Below are 20,426 nucleotides of genomic sequence, written 5' to 3' on the forward strand. Positions count from 1 at the left end.
CTTTATTATATTATTTATATAATTTATATACATAATCTTCCAATCAAATTAGAGTAAGCTATATTTCTAAATTTTATAATTAAAATATAATTAGTTATAAATAAAATAAGATACAATATATATGTAATCTAATTTATATTAATTATTTGGTAATTAATCAATGTAATTTAATAATAGTCTAAATTAATATTATAATTTAAATATATATTAAAATGTGATAATAATAAATTACTATTTTAATTAATTATAAAATTTATCTTCATAATCATAATTATATTTATATTATAATATTAACTATTATAACGTGTATCAAAACAACTAATATATGAGTAATTATTCAAAAGTTAATTAAATTAAAGCCTCTCCTCCCCTCGATCCTTCAGTCGCACCGCTAAAGCTAAAGGTTTAAGCTCCCTATACTCTAAAACTTTAAAACATCCTTTCCGCGCTTTGCAACGCTGCGAAATGACCCAAACTCATTTGCTACCTTCTATCTAGCGTGGTGAGAAGGATATCGTTGCGATGCTGCCACGGTGAGGTTGATCAATATCCCTAATTTTCTCTCTAGTGTCGTACCCTCGGAAAACCAAACTCATGACACGCTTTCACTAGTGTGCCGTGCGTGGAAGAGAAACCTCAATGTGCGACGCTTACGGCGACGTCGGGGTATAAATTATTACAAAAACTTGCTTATTTTTTTTATAATCTTTGATGTCCCACAACCCATGCACAGCCATCTCTGGCTTGCGAAATTAAATATACTGTTACGTCTCCAGAGGTGTCCTCTCTGAGGGCACTTCTCTAACCGTGACCTATTTCTCCTTAGCGTGCGGGAGGCCCAGTTTCCGTAGTTTCCCCGAACGCGAGGAGACGTCACTCGGAAGACTGTACCGAAAATCATTTTCGGCATTTCTAAAATGCTAGAATTACTTGGATAAACATGATTGCGGTTCATCTTACTTTGTTGACATTTTTCGATTTCGTCAGGCTATGTCCAATATATGAACTTACACTTCACTTAAAACACATCCAATATTATTTTAAGTTCGAATGCAAACGTAAACAAAGAATTGTCGTTTCGAATTTCAAGTGAGCAACTACAGGGAATCTTATTAACTCGACCGATTTTGATAAAACAATAGTGAACAATTTTTGACTGCAATATCAATAAACATTTGAAAGACAACAGAGGTAACTTAGCATATGAAACTTGAACTTTCAAGCAGATAAACGACTTGCTAGGACACGACATATGACTTGTGATCCAAATTCTGAGACAAGGATATACAACTTGTATCAATTCGTACTAAGCGGTAGCTAGACCTTATAGAACTAATGAGAAATAATAGAAAATTGAAATGTGAACAAAATGTGGACTGGTACTAGACTCATGTGAACTTCAATACGACTATTTTAATATACATAGGCTTAATTTTCCAAACTTCATAAGCAAGAAAAAAAACAGAACGTGATCTCAAGCAAGAATGAAAATTAAAGACTCAATATGCTTAGAACTTTATCAAATGAAGGAGATCTCAGGGACTTTTGAAACAAACTATGCAAAGGACATGGACCTTTATTCATATTTCAAATGATAACTGAAAACTTTGATTCAACTGAGCCAAATCAATGCATATGACTTATGAACGAAACGTTTGCGTGACACAGAAAGCTTGACTTTTTAAACGAGAACTTGCATCAAAATCAAGCCAAAACTAAGGTGCAACGAGTCTAAGCTTAGCTCAAAAATAAAAGGGTCTACTTATCAATACCAACGATAATTATTTCCTATTATGCATATACAAGCAAAGAGTCGGTAGTCAAAGGAGGAAATGTTTGATCGAAAACTTGCAAAACTACTTTACATCTTCAATCGTACCAATATTGATCGCTCCTACAACAACACAAATTCGTGAAATTCATATTATAACAAACTCGGCTCATATGACATCAATAAGGGTATATACAAGACAAGTATCCTACAAATAATCAAAGTGACTGCACTGCTTATTAGATGCGTACAACAGCTTGCTGAATGAATTATGATGGCTAATTTTGCAATGTCAATAGTTCTAAGCATAACAATTTTCTAATTCGGATAATTTCTGGATTAAAAACCCCTATTTTTCAACAAATGCTTAGACCTCCTTATACGAATGAAAAAAATAGACATAGTCCGTATTCATCATGGCTGCTTTATTACAGATAAAATACAAAAGATCACTATAATGTTATTCTTGTAGATATAGACCAATAACGAACTATCTGCAGAAATCAAATATTGGGTATGAAATTCTATCAATCCAGTATTAATTGCCTAGATTCTATAGTTTGAACCAAAGATCATTCTGCATTCAATATGTCAGAATTCAATAATGCTGTGAAAATATACAAGTTTATTCAAGATATGTAACTGATTCGAATGTAAGGCATTGGTATATTATGGATACATACTTCATCCATAGTTGAGATGAATTAGTTCTGCAAGCTAATGACTAGAAAACAAGGAAGAAGGCATAATCGATGAATCACTTATTGATTTCTATACCGAGTTCTGGAAAGAGAAAGCCAGATCAAATCAAACGTGATGAGTGAATATCCAATTCAACTAAATTTTGAACATTGAGTTGGATTAAGAATTTATAGAGGATTGCATTTTTCCTTTGCATATGAACATGTCGTTGCATCCACATATTTGGTCTGCAAGCAAATATGAATAAATTATACACAAATACTAAGCACATACGATCCAAGCAACAAACAACTTTATTCAGAACTATGGCTACGCCACACCACCGATTCTGCGACTTCTGGAAAGCGGACAGAGAAGGCGTTTCATGAATATTCCAAAATACCGCTGCACGTGCACTGTAGTTTGTACATCACTTATAAGGTACGAACTAAAAGAGGGTATAAATAAACAAAACACTCGCATGGTCCGGCAGCGTGTTATTGGTTACACAACGATAGCGCCTATGGATGCCTTGCACGGGTCGATAAAGTGAATTCAGTTTCGAACCCGATCCTTTCTATACAAGGATCGAATAGGGAGGTATCGACATGGTTTCGTAGAGCACTTCAAAACAATACAAACGGTCTGGGCGACGCAGGTATTTGTTTAATACATTCATATAACCTTTTCAAGCCTAAATAATGGTTATGAACTTTGCAATATCAACAAAGTATGCTCGACAACTTGACGCGTACTGAAAGATATACACGGAATCCCCATATCGGCAAGTGACGATTGAGGCTTGACAACGGATTATCATGAGAGCAATTTAAAATATTTTCAATATAAGGACCATTATTTATGAACACCACCACCTGAATTGCATAGCGTGTGTGAATGATTATTTTCATCGACACCGGAGTGAGATTCACATCAAATACATTGTAAAATCGGTTCTAGTCTAAAATTTTTTTTTAGTTTAGGGCTAGATTTTTCAAGTGAAAGAAAATATAGGGTTTTTAATTTTTTTGTGTGTTTTTGGATTTTTGCTTTAGGAAACATGGTTAGAGGCAAAGAAAAGACGAATACGTCATTGCTGCTTGATTTTATTACATCTATTTTCTTACTTTTCACTATTTTCATATATCATTTAGATGTTTTTACTGTATGATAGAATCTAGCTATTATTTACATGCTAAAATCCTTAAATTCTTATTTACGCAATTCTGCGTTCGTGAGGCTTACGCCTCACACCGCCTCGAGGCTTACGCCTCGCCTCACGGACGAAAACCGCCTCGAGGCTTAATTACGCAATTTTAAACCTTGGTCTCACCTTGAGGCTACACTCATTTGTCTACTTCTAGGGTTGTCGGGTGAAGGACCACACAAGAGATGAAACCACTCCGAGGGCGACGGTGCCGGAGATTCGTAGTGAAGGATAGGAAGGCGTAGGAGGTGGAGGTGGCGTGGAAGGTCGGCCGTCGATGGTCCACTCGTAGTCCGGACGTTGTCTATCAAGGACTTGGATGAGGGTCGGGAGGATCCGATCCAAGTAATCTCCCACGGTGTCTTCGTCAGATTCAAATCCCGCGTCAAAGAACGGCGATTGTAGGACGTCGAGATTACCTTGGGCATCGAACACAAGCCCCCATTCTAGCTCGGGATCCACCATGTGACATGGAGATGAAGATTGGTGGTCGCCACAAGGTGCTCTCCAATGGGAGGGAGAGGGGGTCGGCGGGTTGTAGAGGTGATGGGAGGCCGGCGGTAGAACTAGGGTGAGAGGGTGAGGGTTTTGTTTGAAAACTGAAATTAATCTCAGCTTAAGGAATTTAGGAGGGAAAATATTTGGGATCTAAATTTGAAATTCCAAAATTAAAAGGGGAATTAATGCTCACTAAATGAGAGAGCCAATAAGGGGCCGATAGTGGAGAGAGAGGGGGGGGGGTGAGGGAAATGAAACTAAAATTAATTTCAGTTTTATTGTAAGTGGGGGGAAAATATTTGAAATCATTTTTACATTTCAAATTAGGGAGGAATAATTAACTCCTTAATGGGGAGCCCAAAGAGGGGTCGACGGGATAGCTAGGGAGAGAGAGGTTTGGGGAGAGATGAAAGTGGGTTTCCAAATTGGTTTGATGATGTGGAAAGGGATTTAAACTCTCCAAATTAAATTAATTTGAAATTGGACTCAATCATGGGAACTTTCCTAATTTGGAATTCCAAATTAGGAAATAATTCAAAATTTGAATTTCAACTTTCAATTTGAAATTGGCGGAGAGAGGGAATTGGTCGGGTGGGGGATGGGCGTCGGTGAGGTGGGCGGCCGGGGTTGTGAGGGTGGCCGGCGGCGGAAACCCAAGGAGGCGGCAGCTAAGGTTTCGGGTGAAGCTCGGTGGGGTTTCTTGTGGTGGGAAGGAGGGAGGTGGAAGAATGAAATACAAGGATTGCAATTACCTAGAGAACTCACTAAGAGATATCAAACGAATAACTCACCAAGAGATCTTCAAGCACTCACAAAGAGAACATAAAGTAGAAAATTTCATTCATCCAATCATCCTCTATGAAATAAAATGACAAAGCCTTTATATAGGCTATCCGGAAATAAAAACATAAAGACGACATTGCCCTTGGGCTACAACAAGCACTAATTCCCTCATAGGGGTACAAAAGGAAAAACATGAAATATAAATGACATAAAATAAAATATCAAAAATAAAGACTCTGAATCATGGCCGTCGATCGGCGTCTCCGGCGATGGTACACGTGTCGAAATTTGATGTCCCCATCACCCTTTCTTGTTAACGAGATGAGACAACTGTTTATGATTTTCATCGATTTAATGCTATACGCATCATCACATTTTGTATCTTCATTATTTTAATTTCTAATAAGCAATGGGAAAATTAAAATAGGCTTTTCCTAAGTTTACATATAAGGACATAGAATGTTAATATACATATAGCCAAAATTTGAAGTTTTTACTGGCATTTCTAACAGTTCTTGTCATGCATGTAAGTTATTGCTACCATAGGATTGAGTGAGACAATGTCCATGTGTGACAAGGACTCTACGAACATTCAGTTTTTTTTTTAATTTATTATTTTTTTAAATTTTAGTATTGGGGTGTAAGGTTTCTGATGAGGACATCAGTTAGAGATTTCGACATGTGTACCGTCGTCGGAGTCGTAGATCGACGGCTACGATCCAGAGTCTTTACTTTTGATATATTTTGTATTTTATTTGTTCTTGTATTTTCTATTTTTCCTAGTTTACCCCTGTGGGTATTGAGTTGCTATTGTAGCCCTGAGGGCATTTGTGTCTTTATGGTTTTCTTCATTTTGACCTATTTATAGGAGGTCTCTTACATTGTAATAGTTAATGAATATTGATATGAAATTTCAACTTTTGTTTTGGATCTCTGTGTGAGTTCTAGAGAGAGTGGTGAAGCCTTGGAGAGGCTCAATTGAAGTACCCAAAAGCCCCTGCGGGTGAGCTCCTAAATTTCCTCCTAGCAATTATGAAAGTTTCCTTATTGATAATTCAATTAATTGAATTGAATTCAAAATCTTTCCTATTGCTAGAAACCATTTAGGAAACTTACTAATTAGATTAAATATGAAGTTAAATTCAGATTTGATTTAATATTTGTTTATTCCCTTGTGGGCCCACATAATTAACATAATCCCCTCTCTCTTAACTCTATATATGGCCGGCCTCTCTCCTTGATCTCTCTCTCTCTCTCTCTCCCCAATTTTCATTAATTGCTCTCAATTAAGACCCCTAATTATCTCCCACAATTCCTCTCTTCCACTTTATCCCTTTCAATTTGAATTTGAATTTAAATTCGAAATCTTCCCTCCAATTCCCCTTAATCTGAAAATTAATTTCAGATTTCTAATAATCCTCCCTAATCCAACCTAAACCTAGCCTCCCCTCCCCTCTCCACCTCCTCCCACCCGAGATCTCATCCAACCCCCTCCTCCTCTTGGCCAACTTTCCTAAGTGGCGGCTCCTCCATCTTTACTCAATCACTACATAACAATTCCGTTCTTGATCATGAATGGCGGATCCGGAAGTTGATCACGGACTTATTCTCAATTCTCGCGGGGAGATCGACGTCATCCGGTCACCCTTCTTTAACCCCGGATTCGGAGCCGAGAACACCCTTCATAATTTATCAATTTCGTATATGCAATTCTTGTTTCATCACATTGTTTCACATCAATTTCAAAGCTAAAAAATCACCTGACTTCCCCTTTTCGCTTGATAGAATTCCATTTTTCATTTGATAGACAGTAACATACGAAAAGATATGCAACTGTACCTTAATGGGAGTTTTTTTATTTACTTGAAAATATTGACAATATATTCAGCACAAAATTCTAGAGCTATGACTCATCCTGATTAGTTAGAATGTAAAATCTGCCCTTTAAAAGGCATATTTCATGTTGTAAAGTTTCTTATATAATTTTTATTCATATTACTAGTGCATATGTATGAATAACAAAATTCATACATATGCACTAGTAATAAGTTATTGAATGAGTGAAATTATTGTAATAACGCAATAGCATAAAATCATAAAACACTGTTTGTGGAATTATTCATAAAACATGCAATAAAAAAGATAAAATAAAAAGTTATTTTCATGAAGACGTTTTTGAAAGTTTAGATTACAGAAGAATATGTTATTCGCTTGTAATGCATATCTGCCGACTTTATCAGACTGCTGGGTTCAAATTATAGATTACATATTGGAAGAATGTGTGAAATCATTTCGGAAATGTGTGCTTTTGGGTATTTCCTGAATTGCATACATTTATGTGCATCTGAATACTAATTTATAGTTCCTGTAGTTGTTAATTTGCATTTTTTTAATTAATGCTTGATAGCAATAGGGAAAATATAATGATGTTTTAGTTCAGAAGTATCTTCCTGTAATGCCTGTATATTGCTTTTTGCTGTTAATTCTTATCCATCACAAATTTGAGTTGTGCAAGAAACATGTGCTAAAAATTGATATATGCACATCTTTGACGTGCATAACCTCCATGAACTTACAATCTTTGCATTTCACTATTAGAAACTTGCTCCTTTCCATACGAATAATACCGACTTATTTATTGCTTCAAACAACACATCATAGTAAGAGCACAATAGCACCAAATGAAACTGTTATTCACACGCTTTCAGCCTTAACTTTATGGATTCGATGTGCTTATTGAAATCTTTTATAGTTCATTGCGGACATTAACATTTTACTGTCTTTTAGTTTGCACATTTGTTTGCATGTACTAGGGGGCTCACAACACCATTTAATTATTTGAAGTTACATTCATGCACATGCCTGTTTGGTTATAACTATTTCCTAGTTGAATGGTCCGGGCAATAGGCTAATAGATGTCTAAACTTAGTTGTCATGTAATATGTGCACATACATGTATAATTTTCTTCAAGTTATTTATTCCTCAAATGTTTTACGATTTGTGGGTTTGCAATGCATTGTCTATAGAAGGCAATGCATATACGTATGCATGGCATTTGCTACCATTAGTTCGTGGTGGACTACACAAACCTATCATGTTGATGTAGGTTTTTACATGTGCTTAAATGTGCAAAATTATCTTTTTTTTTTTTTGGTTGGATCATAACATATACTCCTTGCACAACATTTATATATTATTTTATTTAACATTTGTCCAGTTGGCTGTTTGAAAAAAAATGTAAATTCATTTTGCATGTTCCTTAATATTAGATTTTGTACATTACACTATTGGTTTATAAGCTTCATTAAATGCATTTTTTAGAATAATTTTGGTGAAGAACGCTAAACCTTCACTGTTGTAATAATATTATTAAGGAATCTACCAAATCACATGATTATGTAGTGGATCAGCTTAGGACAGCTTTTTTTTTTTTTTAAAGCAACTTTCTACTACCAAAGTTCTTAGTTCAAAATTGTTTTGTACTAAAAAAACTGCTTTAGAAAGTTGTCACAAATGAAGCCTAAAACATTTTAATAAGCATCATTCAAGTATTTTCTGAGGTGAGATGCGTTGAGATCATCTTAATGCAGTTTTTCTGAAGATGTCCATCTTGAAGTATGTGATTCTTGCTCAATGACATGGTTAACAAAATCTACTATCTTTCCACCAGTTTAATTCTTAAATATATAACAAATATTTTATCTGGTTTTAATTTTATTGCAACATTGCCGTTGCACATAATTTGGCAGAGATTATCAAGTATAATAGCAAGCTTATCCCATATGCTGTTAAGAGATTGGTTGAGCAGTATGAAGCAGACCCTAAATCTGCAATGGTGGATATTCTGATGCTGCTCTTTGAGGTCACTTATTAAGCTAGTCTTCTGCTAATATTGTTCTGTTTTTTTCTCATTCATCGCTGTAACTCTTTTTATTCTGAATTAGCAGGCATGTGGTGCTAAATATCAGTTTCATGTGGATACCATTGAATCTACTGACGTGGATAATGTGGTAGTCAAACTTGTAGAGCTTGCTAATGCTGTATCCTGAAATTCAAAATTGCATGGCAAGCTAGAACATGTTTTTTTTTTTTCCTTCCAATTTTTTACATGTTTGTGAAAGTTGCTCTACGTACACCAGTGTTTTAGACTTAACTTATATGGTTACAAGGGCGAAGTTGAAGATCTATATACCTCCAAGCGGAAGGAGCTTAAGAACTTCAAGGAAAACCTTGCTTCGTTTTGGGACACTTTAGTACTTGAGTGTCAAAATGGGCCATTATTTGATAATATCTTATTTGAGAAATGTATGGACTATGTCATTGCATTGTCATGGTAAGTCGTATATTAAACTCTTATGCACTGGTATGCATAAAAAAATTGACGTATCTGCTATATTGTTTCCAGTACACCTCCTAGAATTTATCGCTATGTGGCTACACTCGTGGGCCTTCAGCTTGTCACTTCCCTTATAGCAGTTGCCAAGATACTAGCAGGCCAGCGTGAGACTACTCAAAGACAGTTGAATGCTGAAAAGAAGAAACGGAGTGATGGACCTCGTGTGGAGTCATTGAACAAAAGATTAACTCAGACCCACAAAATGATAAGTGTCATAGAAGAGATGATGAGGAAACTATTCCAAGGGTGATTTCTCTGGGATTCTATAATTTTTATTACTTTTCTTGCAATAAAATGATTTTTGCTCAATGGGAATGTTCTTTTTTCTCATTACATCTTTCCTCAACAGGTTATTTATGCACCGATACCGAGATGTTGATTCTGACATTCGAGTTTCTTGTATTAGATCACTTGGCATTTGGATCTTGTCTTACCCATCACTATTCTTGCAGGATTTATATTTAAAATATCTAGGTTGGACTTTAAATGACAAAGTAAGCCATTTTTTTCAAAAATATTGATTTTCTCGTACTTGAACTGTGAGTATTCTTCTTCCTATGTATCTTAAGTCCATTATTCTTCTGTTTGCATCGGAAGATTGCTGCTGTCAGGAAGACTTCTGTCCTGTCCTTGCAAAACCTTTATGAAGTGGATGATAATGTGCCATCTCTTGGCCTTTTTACTGAAAGATTTTGCAACAGAATGATTGAACTTGCTGATGATATTGATATTCCTGTTGCCGTTTCTGCCATAGGGCTTCTTAAGCTTCTTCTGAGGTAAACATGCTTACCTTTCCCTAGAACAGAAAAGGAAAAAAAAGAATGGTTTTGTTAAAAGATCATTTTCTGTGTGGTTTCACAGACATCAGCTCCTAACAGATGAGGAATTGGGCCCTTTATATGATTTGCTCGTTGATGAACCTCCCATGATTAGGCGTGCTATAGGTGAATTAGTTTATGATCACTTGATTGCACAGAATGTGAAGGGTTCATCAACAAATTCCAAAGGTACGATCTTCTATTATTTATTGAACAATCTATACTTCCATTATTATGTTTAATCTATTTTATTTGTTAAGCCAAACATATTCTCAGGGGAAGATGATAAAACTTCTGAAGTTCACTTGGGAAGAATGTTGCAAATACTTCGAGAATTTCCTGATGATCCAATCCTGAGTGCATACGTTATTGATGATGTCTGGGATGATATGAAGGCCATGAAGGTATAGTAATTTACCCACGACCCTCTGTTACACGTCGAAATTAAAATTTATCTATGATATGCTGTAAAATCTAGAGCATTAATTGTATCTTCAATCTATGTATATATGATAACTTTGTTACTGTTTTGACAGGATTGGAAGTGTATGATTTCCATGCTTCTTGATGAAACTCCAACAATTGAAGTTACTGATGTGGATGCTACAAATCTGGTTCGTCTGCTTAATGCTTCCACCAAGAAGGCGGTTGGAGAGAAGATTGTTCCATCCACTGACAACCGTAAGCCGCATTATACAAAAGCCCAAAAGGTACTGGATGTTATATTTTCCTTTTAAGCATCATTATACGGGCTGGATTATGCTAGATCCTTAAGTTATGAGCAGTTATTATAATCTCTTGTTCTGAAAATGCTGGAAAGGTTCTAAATCAATGATTAGTTATTTTTATTCTTGTCTTTTAATAATTATGTTTTGTGGAAACCCGGTGGACTAGAGGATGTATTGTGTTATATACAATAAATTCAATGCATCTTTGCTGATACATCAATGCATATATGTATGTATGAATTGTAGTTTTTCTTGGCCACTTAGATGTCTTGCTATGTGGGACCATTGAAAGAGTTGATCCCCTCCTTTGTTCTTATGTCCAACATGAGGGGCCGTGGGTTGTGACATTTCTTTGTCCAGGGATACTTATTATGACTATATTGCGTTTCTTCTGTTTTTGGCTTTATATAAAGATTAATAATGCATCATTTGAAATCATGAGTCTTGCAATGAAGTTGCGGGACAGTATTGGAGAACATAAGCCTAGAGAAATTACGGTATTTGAGATAATCAATTTGATTTCATGCCTAAAGCATTAATTTTAGAAGTGACTTTTGTATTATGGCGATTTATGGAAAATAAAGGGAGCTGAGTAAAGATCTTCATATGGTTTTATTGATGTTTAAAAGATATATAGGGTATCATGAGAATTGATTTGGTGCGAATTAAGATTGATTTATCTCTAAAGCATATTGGAAGTTTATTTAAAATTTGTATGATGGGGCATCAACTATCCTTAGAAATAGTTGTGAAGAGATAAAATAATTTTTTTTCAATTATAGTTCAATTACATCAAGGATAACAAAGGATCTTTTTGTACTAGCTATGGAGTGCATACTAATAATATTCATAGTGAGGTATCTTTGTTATATTTTTCATTGATGACATAATTCTAATGGGCCAGACATTTATTGAAATATCTGCAAAATTAGAATAGTGGAAAAGATATTTAGAAGATAGAATGCTAAGATAGATGTTACTGTTATTACTTCTTTATGGTCGAGATCTCGAATCCTTTATTAATTGACTAATTGCTATCATCATTTGGGCCAACACATCAATATTGACAGCAATACTCAGTACAATTCTTTCTACTTAATCTTCGGGATCATTCTGAGTCCTGAAATAAAGTAAGACATTTTATTAAATTTTATAATAACATTGGATCAATTTTTTAAATTTAATAATCATCATAACGACTCTTCCGGAAGCTCAAGTTAATGAGCATGTAGACTGCCATTGGACAATGTTTTATGTTTTCTATACTGCTCGTTTTCACAGGAGGCCATAGATAATAACAGGCGAGAAATAACTGCTGCCTTAATGAAGAGCTATCCACAACTGCTGCAAAAATATATTGCTGATAAAGCAAAGTTACCGTCATTAGTTGAAATTCTCTTACTTTTGAACCTAGAGCTTTACTCTCTAAAAAGACGGGAGCAGGTTGGTTGATTTGCACTCTGCAAAATTTATTTAATTTTTTTTTGCCTTTGATGTTTGACTAAACAAGGCTGTTTCTTTTTGCCACCTATTCAGAGTTTTAAATCTGTTTTGGATCTTATTGCCGAAGCATTCTTTAAACATGGAGAAGAGGATGCTTTAAAATCCTGCATTAAGGCTATCTCCTTTTGTTCCACCGAGAGTCAAGCTGACTTGCGGGATTATGCTCAAAATAAGCTCAAAGACATTGAGAATGAGTTACTAGACAAGCTGAAGGCAGCCATAAAGGCTGTAAAGGTGGGTGCATATATATATTACTTACCCAAATTTTTAAATCACATAAAAAGTACTAATTTTAACTTTTTAAAAGTAATTTACACATCGTCATTCATACTTTTCAATGTGATGGAGTACTAAATTGTTATACAAGTAGATATTAGACCTTAATGTGATGGAGTACTAAATTGTTATACAAGTAGATATTAGACCTTAGGTTTTAGATATGTAAATGCATAAGAATTATGTGTTATGCATGTAAACCCCCAAATTTTTAATGAACTGTGACTTTGACATTGCAGGTTGGCGATGATGAGTATTCTCTTTTGGTTAATTTGAAACGGTTGTATGAGCTTCAACTGAAGAAAAATGTTGTTAATGAAGACTTATATGATGATCTGGCTGGCATTCTTAGAGATGTAAAAGGATTGGATGACGAGGCATGTTTTAAATCGTAGGAGTTTTTTTTTTTTTCTGCTTGAGCATTATCTCACAAGGCTTCCCTGTTTTCAGGTGCTTGGTTTTGTACTTCTCAATATGTATTTGCAAGTAGCCTGGTCGTTGTGCTCAATTGATAGTGAAAATCCTTCTGAAGTATCTTTAACAGTGTTGTTGTCCAAGAGAACAAATCTCTTTGAACAGCTAGAACACATCATGTGCTCTTTGGTTGTAGTCCATGAGGAAAGGCGTCGAACTGTTCTTCCATTCAGAGTCTGTTCTCATTTTGTTCTTGCAAATTGAAATCTAAAGATCTTGTGGATTTTAAGAATTGAACATTTGATGTTATTAGATGATCCATTAAATTTTGATTAAATACTTCTTTAGGTTTCCATCATACTTGCAGAAATGTGGAACTTGTTCAGGAAGTCAAAGTATGCATCTACAACACTCGAGAGTCTGGGATATTACCCAGATTCTTCCACTGTTGAGAAGTTTTGGAAGCTTTGTCAACAAATACTTAACATTTCAGGTTCTTTACAGTCCTTTAGTAGTATTATTAGGGGATTCATCTGTTATTTCCATGAAAATATGGATAGAAGCTTCATATTTTCTGTATTATTTATTGATGCAATAAGCATTACACCACTTATCTAAATTGACAGATGAGACTGAAGAGGAATATGCGAATGAAGAATATATTGAAGAAACTAATAAAGATGCAGTATTACTTGCTGCTTCTAAGTTAGTGATCAACAATACTGTTTCCAGGGTAAATTTTTTTAGCTGTATTGGTTGATACATCTATCACAATTATATTCAGACATCAACACCCATTAGCATCTGCATTAGCGCTTGTTCCATACAACTGTATATGTGCTTCTATACAGGTTTGATATCTGGATAAATACTTTAAAACCTACCATAAATTATATTTTCATATGTATATACATGCATGCTTGGGTATATGTATGCATTGATACAACAGTAATTGCATTGATACAAAAGTGTATATGTATGCATGTGGGATTAGATGCCATATATGCTCTTTAGAGAATGTATGAATATGAAGATGATACAAATGAATGTAGTAATCTTTTTGGCTTTATGATACTTGAGTTGTAGAGTAAGATGTTAATAAATTCTTCTATGGACGGCATACTGTTTGTACATACATAGATGTGCATGAATGCATGTGATTTTGCATATCCTGTTATATGCTGCTCTTGCAAGATATATGTTGCTCTTGCATTATCATGGTATTTGAATCAATTCCAAAAGTACACAACATTGCTGTATAGTGACATAATAATATATTTAATTTAAGAATCTTAGTTTCATGCCATCATGTAAAGTTTTTTTTTTTTTTTAATTTTGATGATACAGAGCTTTATGCTGTTATCATTCATAGGCAAAGGGTGATTATTATGAATTTGTTGTGTTGATCTATTTTGTGTTCACATTCTCATTCTCATTCTCATATGCATTGGAATATCTAATATTGTATTATAGTCAGTATTCTGACATTGATTGTAAGTCTCATTTCAGATCCCTGGGTCGTATAGTTTACCAGAATATTACAACTTTTTGAATAACTGTAGGATTATCTTGGCCCAGAAATCATTTCACATTTTGTGATGCATGGGACGAGCACTACTGAAATCATTAAGCATCTCATTACAGTTCTAAAGAAAACTTCCAATGACATTCCTCAAATGTTTCTGGAGGCAATGAAAAGGGTAAGTCTCCAAATTATGCTTCCTTTATTTATTTCATTGAGAAATTTTTTGAAGTATTGCCATGGAGTAACTGGTTAGAGTTGTATCTTGGTAAATCATTTATGCAAATGATTTAAAGTAGGGCTTTCTCTGATGCCATACGTATGTTCAATTGTTGGATGAAGAATTTTATGCATTGAAAATTTGGATTATTTCATTATTTCACAAGGTTTATTATGTAATAAGTTTTTAGATATAAATTAATTTTTTGTGGTAATTATGGACCTATGGTTAAGATTAAAATTTGATTTGATTTTAATTTGAAGAGATTAAAATACTGCTGTTAAGAATTGTTTTGGAGTTTGAATTTAAAGAGAATGTTATTGGGGCTTTAGGATTAAATAACTTTTGAACTAATTTGTTGGATATAAGGCTGGCTGGCATACTAGCTTGCTTCCAAACAATCCAATTTTAAACATGTACTGACTTGTACCAACCTGATTATAAATGGTTGGTTTACTTTTAAAAAACCCATTCAAATATATGATGCTGGTCTTGTGGCTGCTCCGATCTCACTTCAAGTCCGGGGCAAGTTTAAACAAGGTTGATGAGGATGGGGTCTTTAAGATTTTTTTATTTGTTACCACTCACATAATGAGGACATAAAAGCAAACTTATGTGCCCATGGGTAGATATGTAAAACATAAACTCTAAATTGGCTCATCCCCATGTTCATGTGAATCCTTAACCTTCAGTATGGAATTGTTGTGTAAGCTCAGTTGGGTATTGCTTGAAATTGCCACTCTTGACTCCATTAGTATTTTTATGGCAATAGATTAGTTCTTGTGCCACAAGGATCACATTTGAGCTTTACTTTATGTTTGTTTCTATTCTTTTATCTAGAATGCGGACATGCCTTGTTTTGTAATGATTGTGATTTGAATTTGTGAGTCTAAGTTTTCTCTGCCCATTTATTATTGGTTATCATGAAACTAGGCTTACCAACGTCATATGGAGGAACAATTGAAGAGCAATTATGTAACCGTCACTGGAAAGTCTTTTACAGATTGTGTGGAATTGGCTAAGAGGCTTTCAGGAACATTTTCTGGTGTTGCTCGTAGCAAATTTAGATTGGACATTTTAAAGATCGTCAAGGATGGAATCTCTTATGCTTTTGTGGATGCTCCAAAGCAATTGTCTTTTTTGGAGGCAGCTGTTATCCCTTTCGTATCTAAACTTGCTGCATCGGATATCCTGGACATGTAAGTTGATCTATATAAATGTGCCTAAATAATGACTGTATGTGCAATACTGTTAACACTTTTACTAATGTCTTCTCCCTATCTAGCTTGAAAGATGTGAAGAGAAGAGCAGAGAATGTGAACTCGTATGAAAATCCTAGTGGTTGGCGCCCATATCATACATTTATTGAGCATTTGCATGAAAGATATGCCAAAAATGAGGCTATGCAAGGTATCTGATTTCCAGGCTGAGCTTAGTATTAAACTAATTTCTTAGATTTTATTTACCTCATAAGGTTCGCCACTTTTTCATTATATTGTTTTCTTCTTCTAAAATTTCATTCATTTAGTGTACAAAACATTGATCTCATGTAAAAATTGATATTGAGAAGTTACAGAAAACAGATAAAGTGAAACAGAAAGTATAGAATGTGTTTCTTGTATTCAATCCTTCAATAGAGCACACAGTACATATTTATAGCATTTCATTATAACTAATCACATGATTAGTTTATAATGCTGAGCTGTCAATGAGCTGTTAATGAGCTGTCTACAGCCCCCCTCAAACTATTACTTGATTGCTAGTAATTAGTTTGACAGCAAGATCTCTAAACCGAGAGATAGGTAATGCTTTTGTAAAAATATCCGTTATATGATCCTGGGTATTTATATGATGTACAATTATCTGTTGAGATTGAATACATTCTCTAATAAAATGACAATCAACTTCAATATGTTTTGTGCGGGCATGAAATACTAGATTATTTGCTAAAGCAATCGCAGAAGTATTGTCACAAAACAATGAAGTTGGTTGTGATGAGGGAATCCGAAAATCATTCAACAAGCGTCTTAGCCATATTATTTCCGAAGCTGCAGTTGCCAATGCCCTATATTCTGCTTTCGTAGATGATCTTTGGAATCTCCAGCCCAATCTGAATCGGCATAACTATGCAATTTCAACTCATCCTTGTATAATGGCAAACCTTGATCAAGAGTTCATTGAATATACCTCAATAATCTCTTAAGATTATGAAAATGAGATATAAGTGGCTTATGCATGTATTGACAAACTTGTTGTACTGCAAATGTGATATCGGGTCGAGTAAGTGTCAAATACTGTAATGAGCCAGCAAGTTGTCTGTAAGGTTGAGGATTTTCAAATTCAGTTTCAGCGGCGATTGCAACAGACCGCTTATGAAGACTTGGAGTAGCCACAGATTTGGAACTAGACATGCCTGCTTTGTCTAAAATCTGCTTAGCTTACAGTGTCTGTCTCAAATGCATGCCATAGTTTGTTGAAGAAACCCGAATACCCAAAAATTGTGATAGTTTTCCCAAATTTCTCATAGCAAACTGATTCTGTAAGCTTGACAGAAGCTCATTTATAGTAATTTGATCATTTCCGGTTAACAAAATATCATCTACATAGATGAGTATATACAAGCAAACTGAACCCAAATGATAAACCAATAAAGATGGATCGGCTGCACTTACTTTGAAGCCAAATTTATGCAAATGCTGAGACAACGTAGCGTACCATTGATGCGGAGACTGTTTAAGTCCATAAATTGCTTTCTTTTGGCGAAAAACATAATGTGGATGATTTCGATCCGCAAACCCAGATGGTTGTCGCATAAAAACAGTCTCCGAAAGAGGACCGTGAAGAAAAGCATTGAAAATATCAAGTTGAACAATTTGCCATTGATAATATAGTGCAATTAAAATGAAAACATGAACCGTTGGCATCTTTGCAACCGGGCTAAAGGTCTCATAATAATCAAGACCATACTCTTGCTTGTATCCTTGAGCCACAAGCCGAGCTTTGTATCTAGCCAATGTCCCGTCCGAATTCAACTTAGTACGATAAATCCATCGACAACCCAATACATTTTGGCTAGAATCCAGTGGAACTAGCTCCCAAGTACCCAATAAATACCACGACCCCTGGATACAGCCAACGCAATATCATTCCCAGAGATTTGCAGAGATTGCAAATCTTTTGTCACTTTATGAGATAGATTCAATTCGTCAATACACAATAAAGTGTACAAATCATCTAACGCCAGCGGTTGAAGATTGATTCTTATGGCTGTTTTAAAAGCCTGATATGAATTAGGCAAACCATTTAAAGTATGATTAATAATTTCTTCAGGATCAAGTGCAATCCCAGCGGCTGCGAGTGCATCCACCTTGGCTTTGATCTCTAACAGATACTGAGCCATTGATTGTTCTTTCATTGAACAATGTTGCAGTTCATTCTTGAGCTGCATAATTCTTGAACGTGTCGTCGATTGAAGACGACGACCAAGGGTTTGCCATATATCCGTGCAATGATCAAGATTCAAAACATAAGGCAAAAGCGTTGGAGTAATAACAGAATACAACGATGCGGCCAGATTCTGATCAATTAAGACCCAAGTGTTGTAATCAGAATTCTGCGTTATGACTCCGACAGCATTCTTGCTGTGTTTATCAGGACACACACAAGAACCATCCAAAAATCCTTCAAAACCATTCACTATGCAATTTCAACTCATCCTTGTATAATGGCAAACCTTAATCAAGAGTTCCTTGAATGTACCTCAATAATCTCTTAAGATTATGAAAATGAGATATAAGTGGCTTATGCATGTATTGACAAACTTGTTGTACTGCGGTCGAGTAAGTGTCAAATACTGTAATGAGCCAGCAAGTTGTCTGTAAAGTTGAGGATTTTCAAATTCAGTTTCAGCAGCCATTGCAATAGACGGCTTATGAAGACTTGGAGTAGCCACATATTTGGAACTAGACATGCCTGCTTTGTCTAAAATCTGCTTAGCATAGAGTGTATGACTCAAATGCATGCCATAGTTTGTTGAAGAAACCTGAATACCCAAAAATTGTGACAGTTTTCCCAAATTTCTCATAACAAACTGATTCTGTAAGCTTGACAGAAGCTCATTTATAATAATTTGATCATTTCCGGTTAACAAAATATCATCTACATAGATGAGTATATACAAGCAAACTGAACCCAAATGATAAACCAATAAAGATGGATCAACTGCACTTGCTTGAAGCCAAATTTATGCAAATGCTGAGACAACGTAGCGTACCATTGACGCGGAGACTGTTTAAGTCCATAAATTGCTTTCTTTAGGTGATAAACATAATGTGGATGATTTCGATCCGCAAACCTAGATGGTTGTCGCATAAAAACAATCTCCGAAAGAGGACCGTGAAGAAAAGCATTGGAAATATCAAGTTGAACAATTTGCCATTGATAATATAGTGCAACTAAAATGAAAACACGAACCGTTGGCATCTTTGCAATCGGGCTAAAGGACTCATAATAATCAAGACCATACTCTTGCTTGTATCCTTGAGCTACAAGCCGAGCTTTGTATCTAGCCATTGTCCCGTCCGAATTCAACTTAGTACGATAAATCCATCGACAACCCAATACATTTTGGCTAGAATCCGGTGGAACTAGCTCCCAAGTACCCTTTGATTGAAGGGCTTGAAACTCGGTAGACATAGCCATACGCCAATGAGGGAACTTAGAGGCTTGCTGATAATTTGTAGGATCAGCAGATTGAATTGCATGAGATAAATTCAAAATCTGTTTTGGATTAACAATTCCACTTCTCAACCTTGTCTGCATAGGATGAGTAATAGGCTTTTCCGAAACAACTGGCAACTCAGAGGGTAAAGAAGAACGAATAGATTGAGAATGAACAACAGGACTTATAGAATTAGAAGTAACAAATATAGTTTGAGCCTGAGGTTCTTTAGACGACATCAAAAACTGAGATGAAACAATGTTCTGTGGTAATCCTGAAGCCAGAACAAGTAGTAAAGGTGGTATATTTTTAGAGATAACTGGAGTATTAGAAGAATTAGTCTGTTGAGAGAAGGGATAAACAGACTCATCAAAAACAACATGACGAGATGTGTACACTTTGTTTGAAGTAGAATCAAAGCACCTATAACCTTTTTGAGAATTAGCATAACCAATAAAAACACATGGTTTAGACAAAGGAGAAAGTTTACTAGAATTATATGGACGAAACCATGGATAACAAAGACACCCAAAGACTTTTAAATGATCATACTTTGGAGTTTGACCATATAACAACTCGTAAGGAGAAATATTTTTGGTATTAAGAGAAGGAAGACGATTTATTAAATATACAGAAGTGTATAAAGCTTCTACCCATAGAAATTGAGTCATAGATGCTTCAACAAGAAGGGACCGAAGTGTTTCAACCAAATGACGATGCTTACGTTATGCAGTACCATTTTGAGCAGGAGTGTAAGGTGTAAGGACATGTATATTGATGTATTATACCACAATGCTTAAGATAGGAATTAAAATGAGCATTAACAAATTCCCCTCCTCCATGTATCCTTAGTACTTTAATATGAGCATTGAATTGACATTCTACCAT

General features: G+C 35.2%; 1 protein-coding gene across 5 annotated transcripts in view; it reads left to right on the plus strand.

Moving 5' to 3' along the window:
• Positions 1-20,426, plus strand: part of LOC110113403 (sister-chromatid cohesion protein 3) — a 32,337-nt gene that overhangs the window by 4,514 nt on the left and 7,397 nt on the right. For all 5 annotated transcript variants that reach the window (XM_020845974.2, XM_020845975.2, XM_028692110.1 and 2 more), the window contains 18 exons: positions 8,691-8,803; positions 8,889-8,981; positions 9,111-9,274; positions 9,347-9,583; positions 9,687-9,831; positions 9,935-10,113; positions 10,199-10,344; positions 10,432-10,559; positions 10,692-10,865; positions 12,165-12,326; positions 12,420-12,620; positions 12,902-13,039; positions 13,113-13,310; positions 13,425-13,569; positions 13,703-13,809; positions 14,639-14,776; positions 15,752-16,017; positions 16,104-16,228. In XM_020845974.2, the coding sequence (XP_020701633.2) occupies positions 8,691-8,803; positions 8,889-8,981; positions 9,111-9,274; positions 9,347-9,583; positions 9,687-9,831; positions 9,935-10,113; positions 10,199-10,344; positions 10,432-10,559; positions 10,692-10,865; positions 12,165-12,326; positions 12,420-12,620; positions 12,902-13,039; positions 13,113-13,310; positions 13,425-13,569; positions 13,703-13,809; positions 14,639-14,776; positions 15,752-16,017; positions 16,104-16,228 (2,859 nt within the window). The remainder of the gene's footprint in view (positions 1-8,690; positions 8,804-8,888; positions 8,982-9,110; positions 9,275-9,346; positions 9,584-9,686; positions 9,832-9,934; positions 10,114-10,198; positions 10,345-10,431; positions 10,560-10,691; positions 10,866-12,164; positions 12,327-12,419; positions 12,621-12,901; positions 13,040-13,112; positions 13,311-13,424; positions 13,570-13,702; positions 13,810-14,638; positions 14,777-15,751; positions 16,018-16,103; positions 16,229-20,426) is intronic.

The sequence above is a fragment of the Dendrobium catenatum genome, unplaced genomic scaffold (genome assembly GCF_001605985.2).
Source record: "Dendrobium catenatum unplaced genomic scaffold, ASM160598v2 fragScaff_scaffold_156, whole genome shotgun sequence".
NCBI lineage: Eukaryota > Viridiplantae > Streptophyta > Magnoliopsida > Asparagales > Orchidaceae > Dendrobium > Dendrobium catenatum.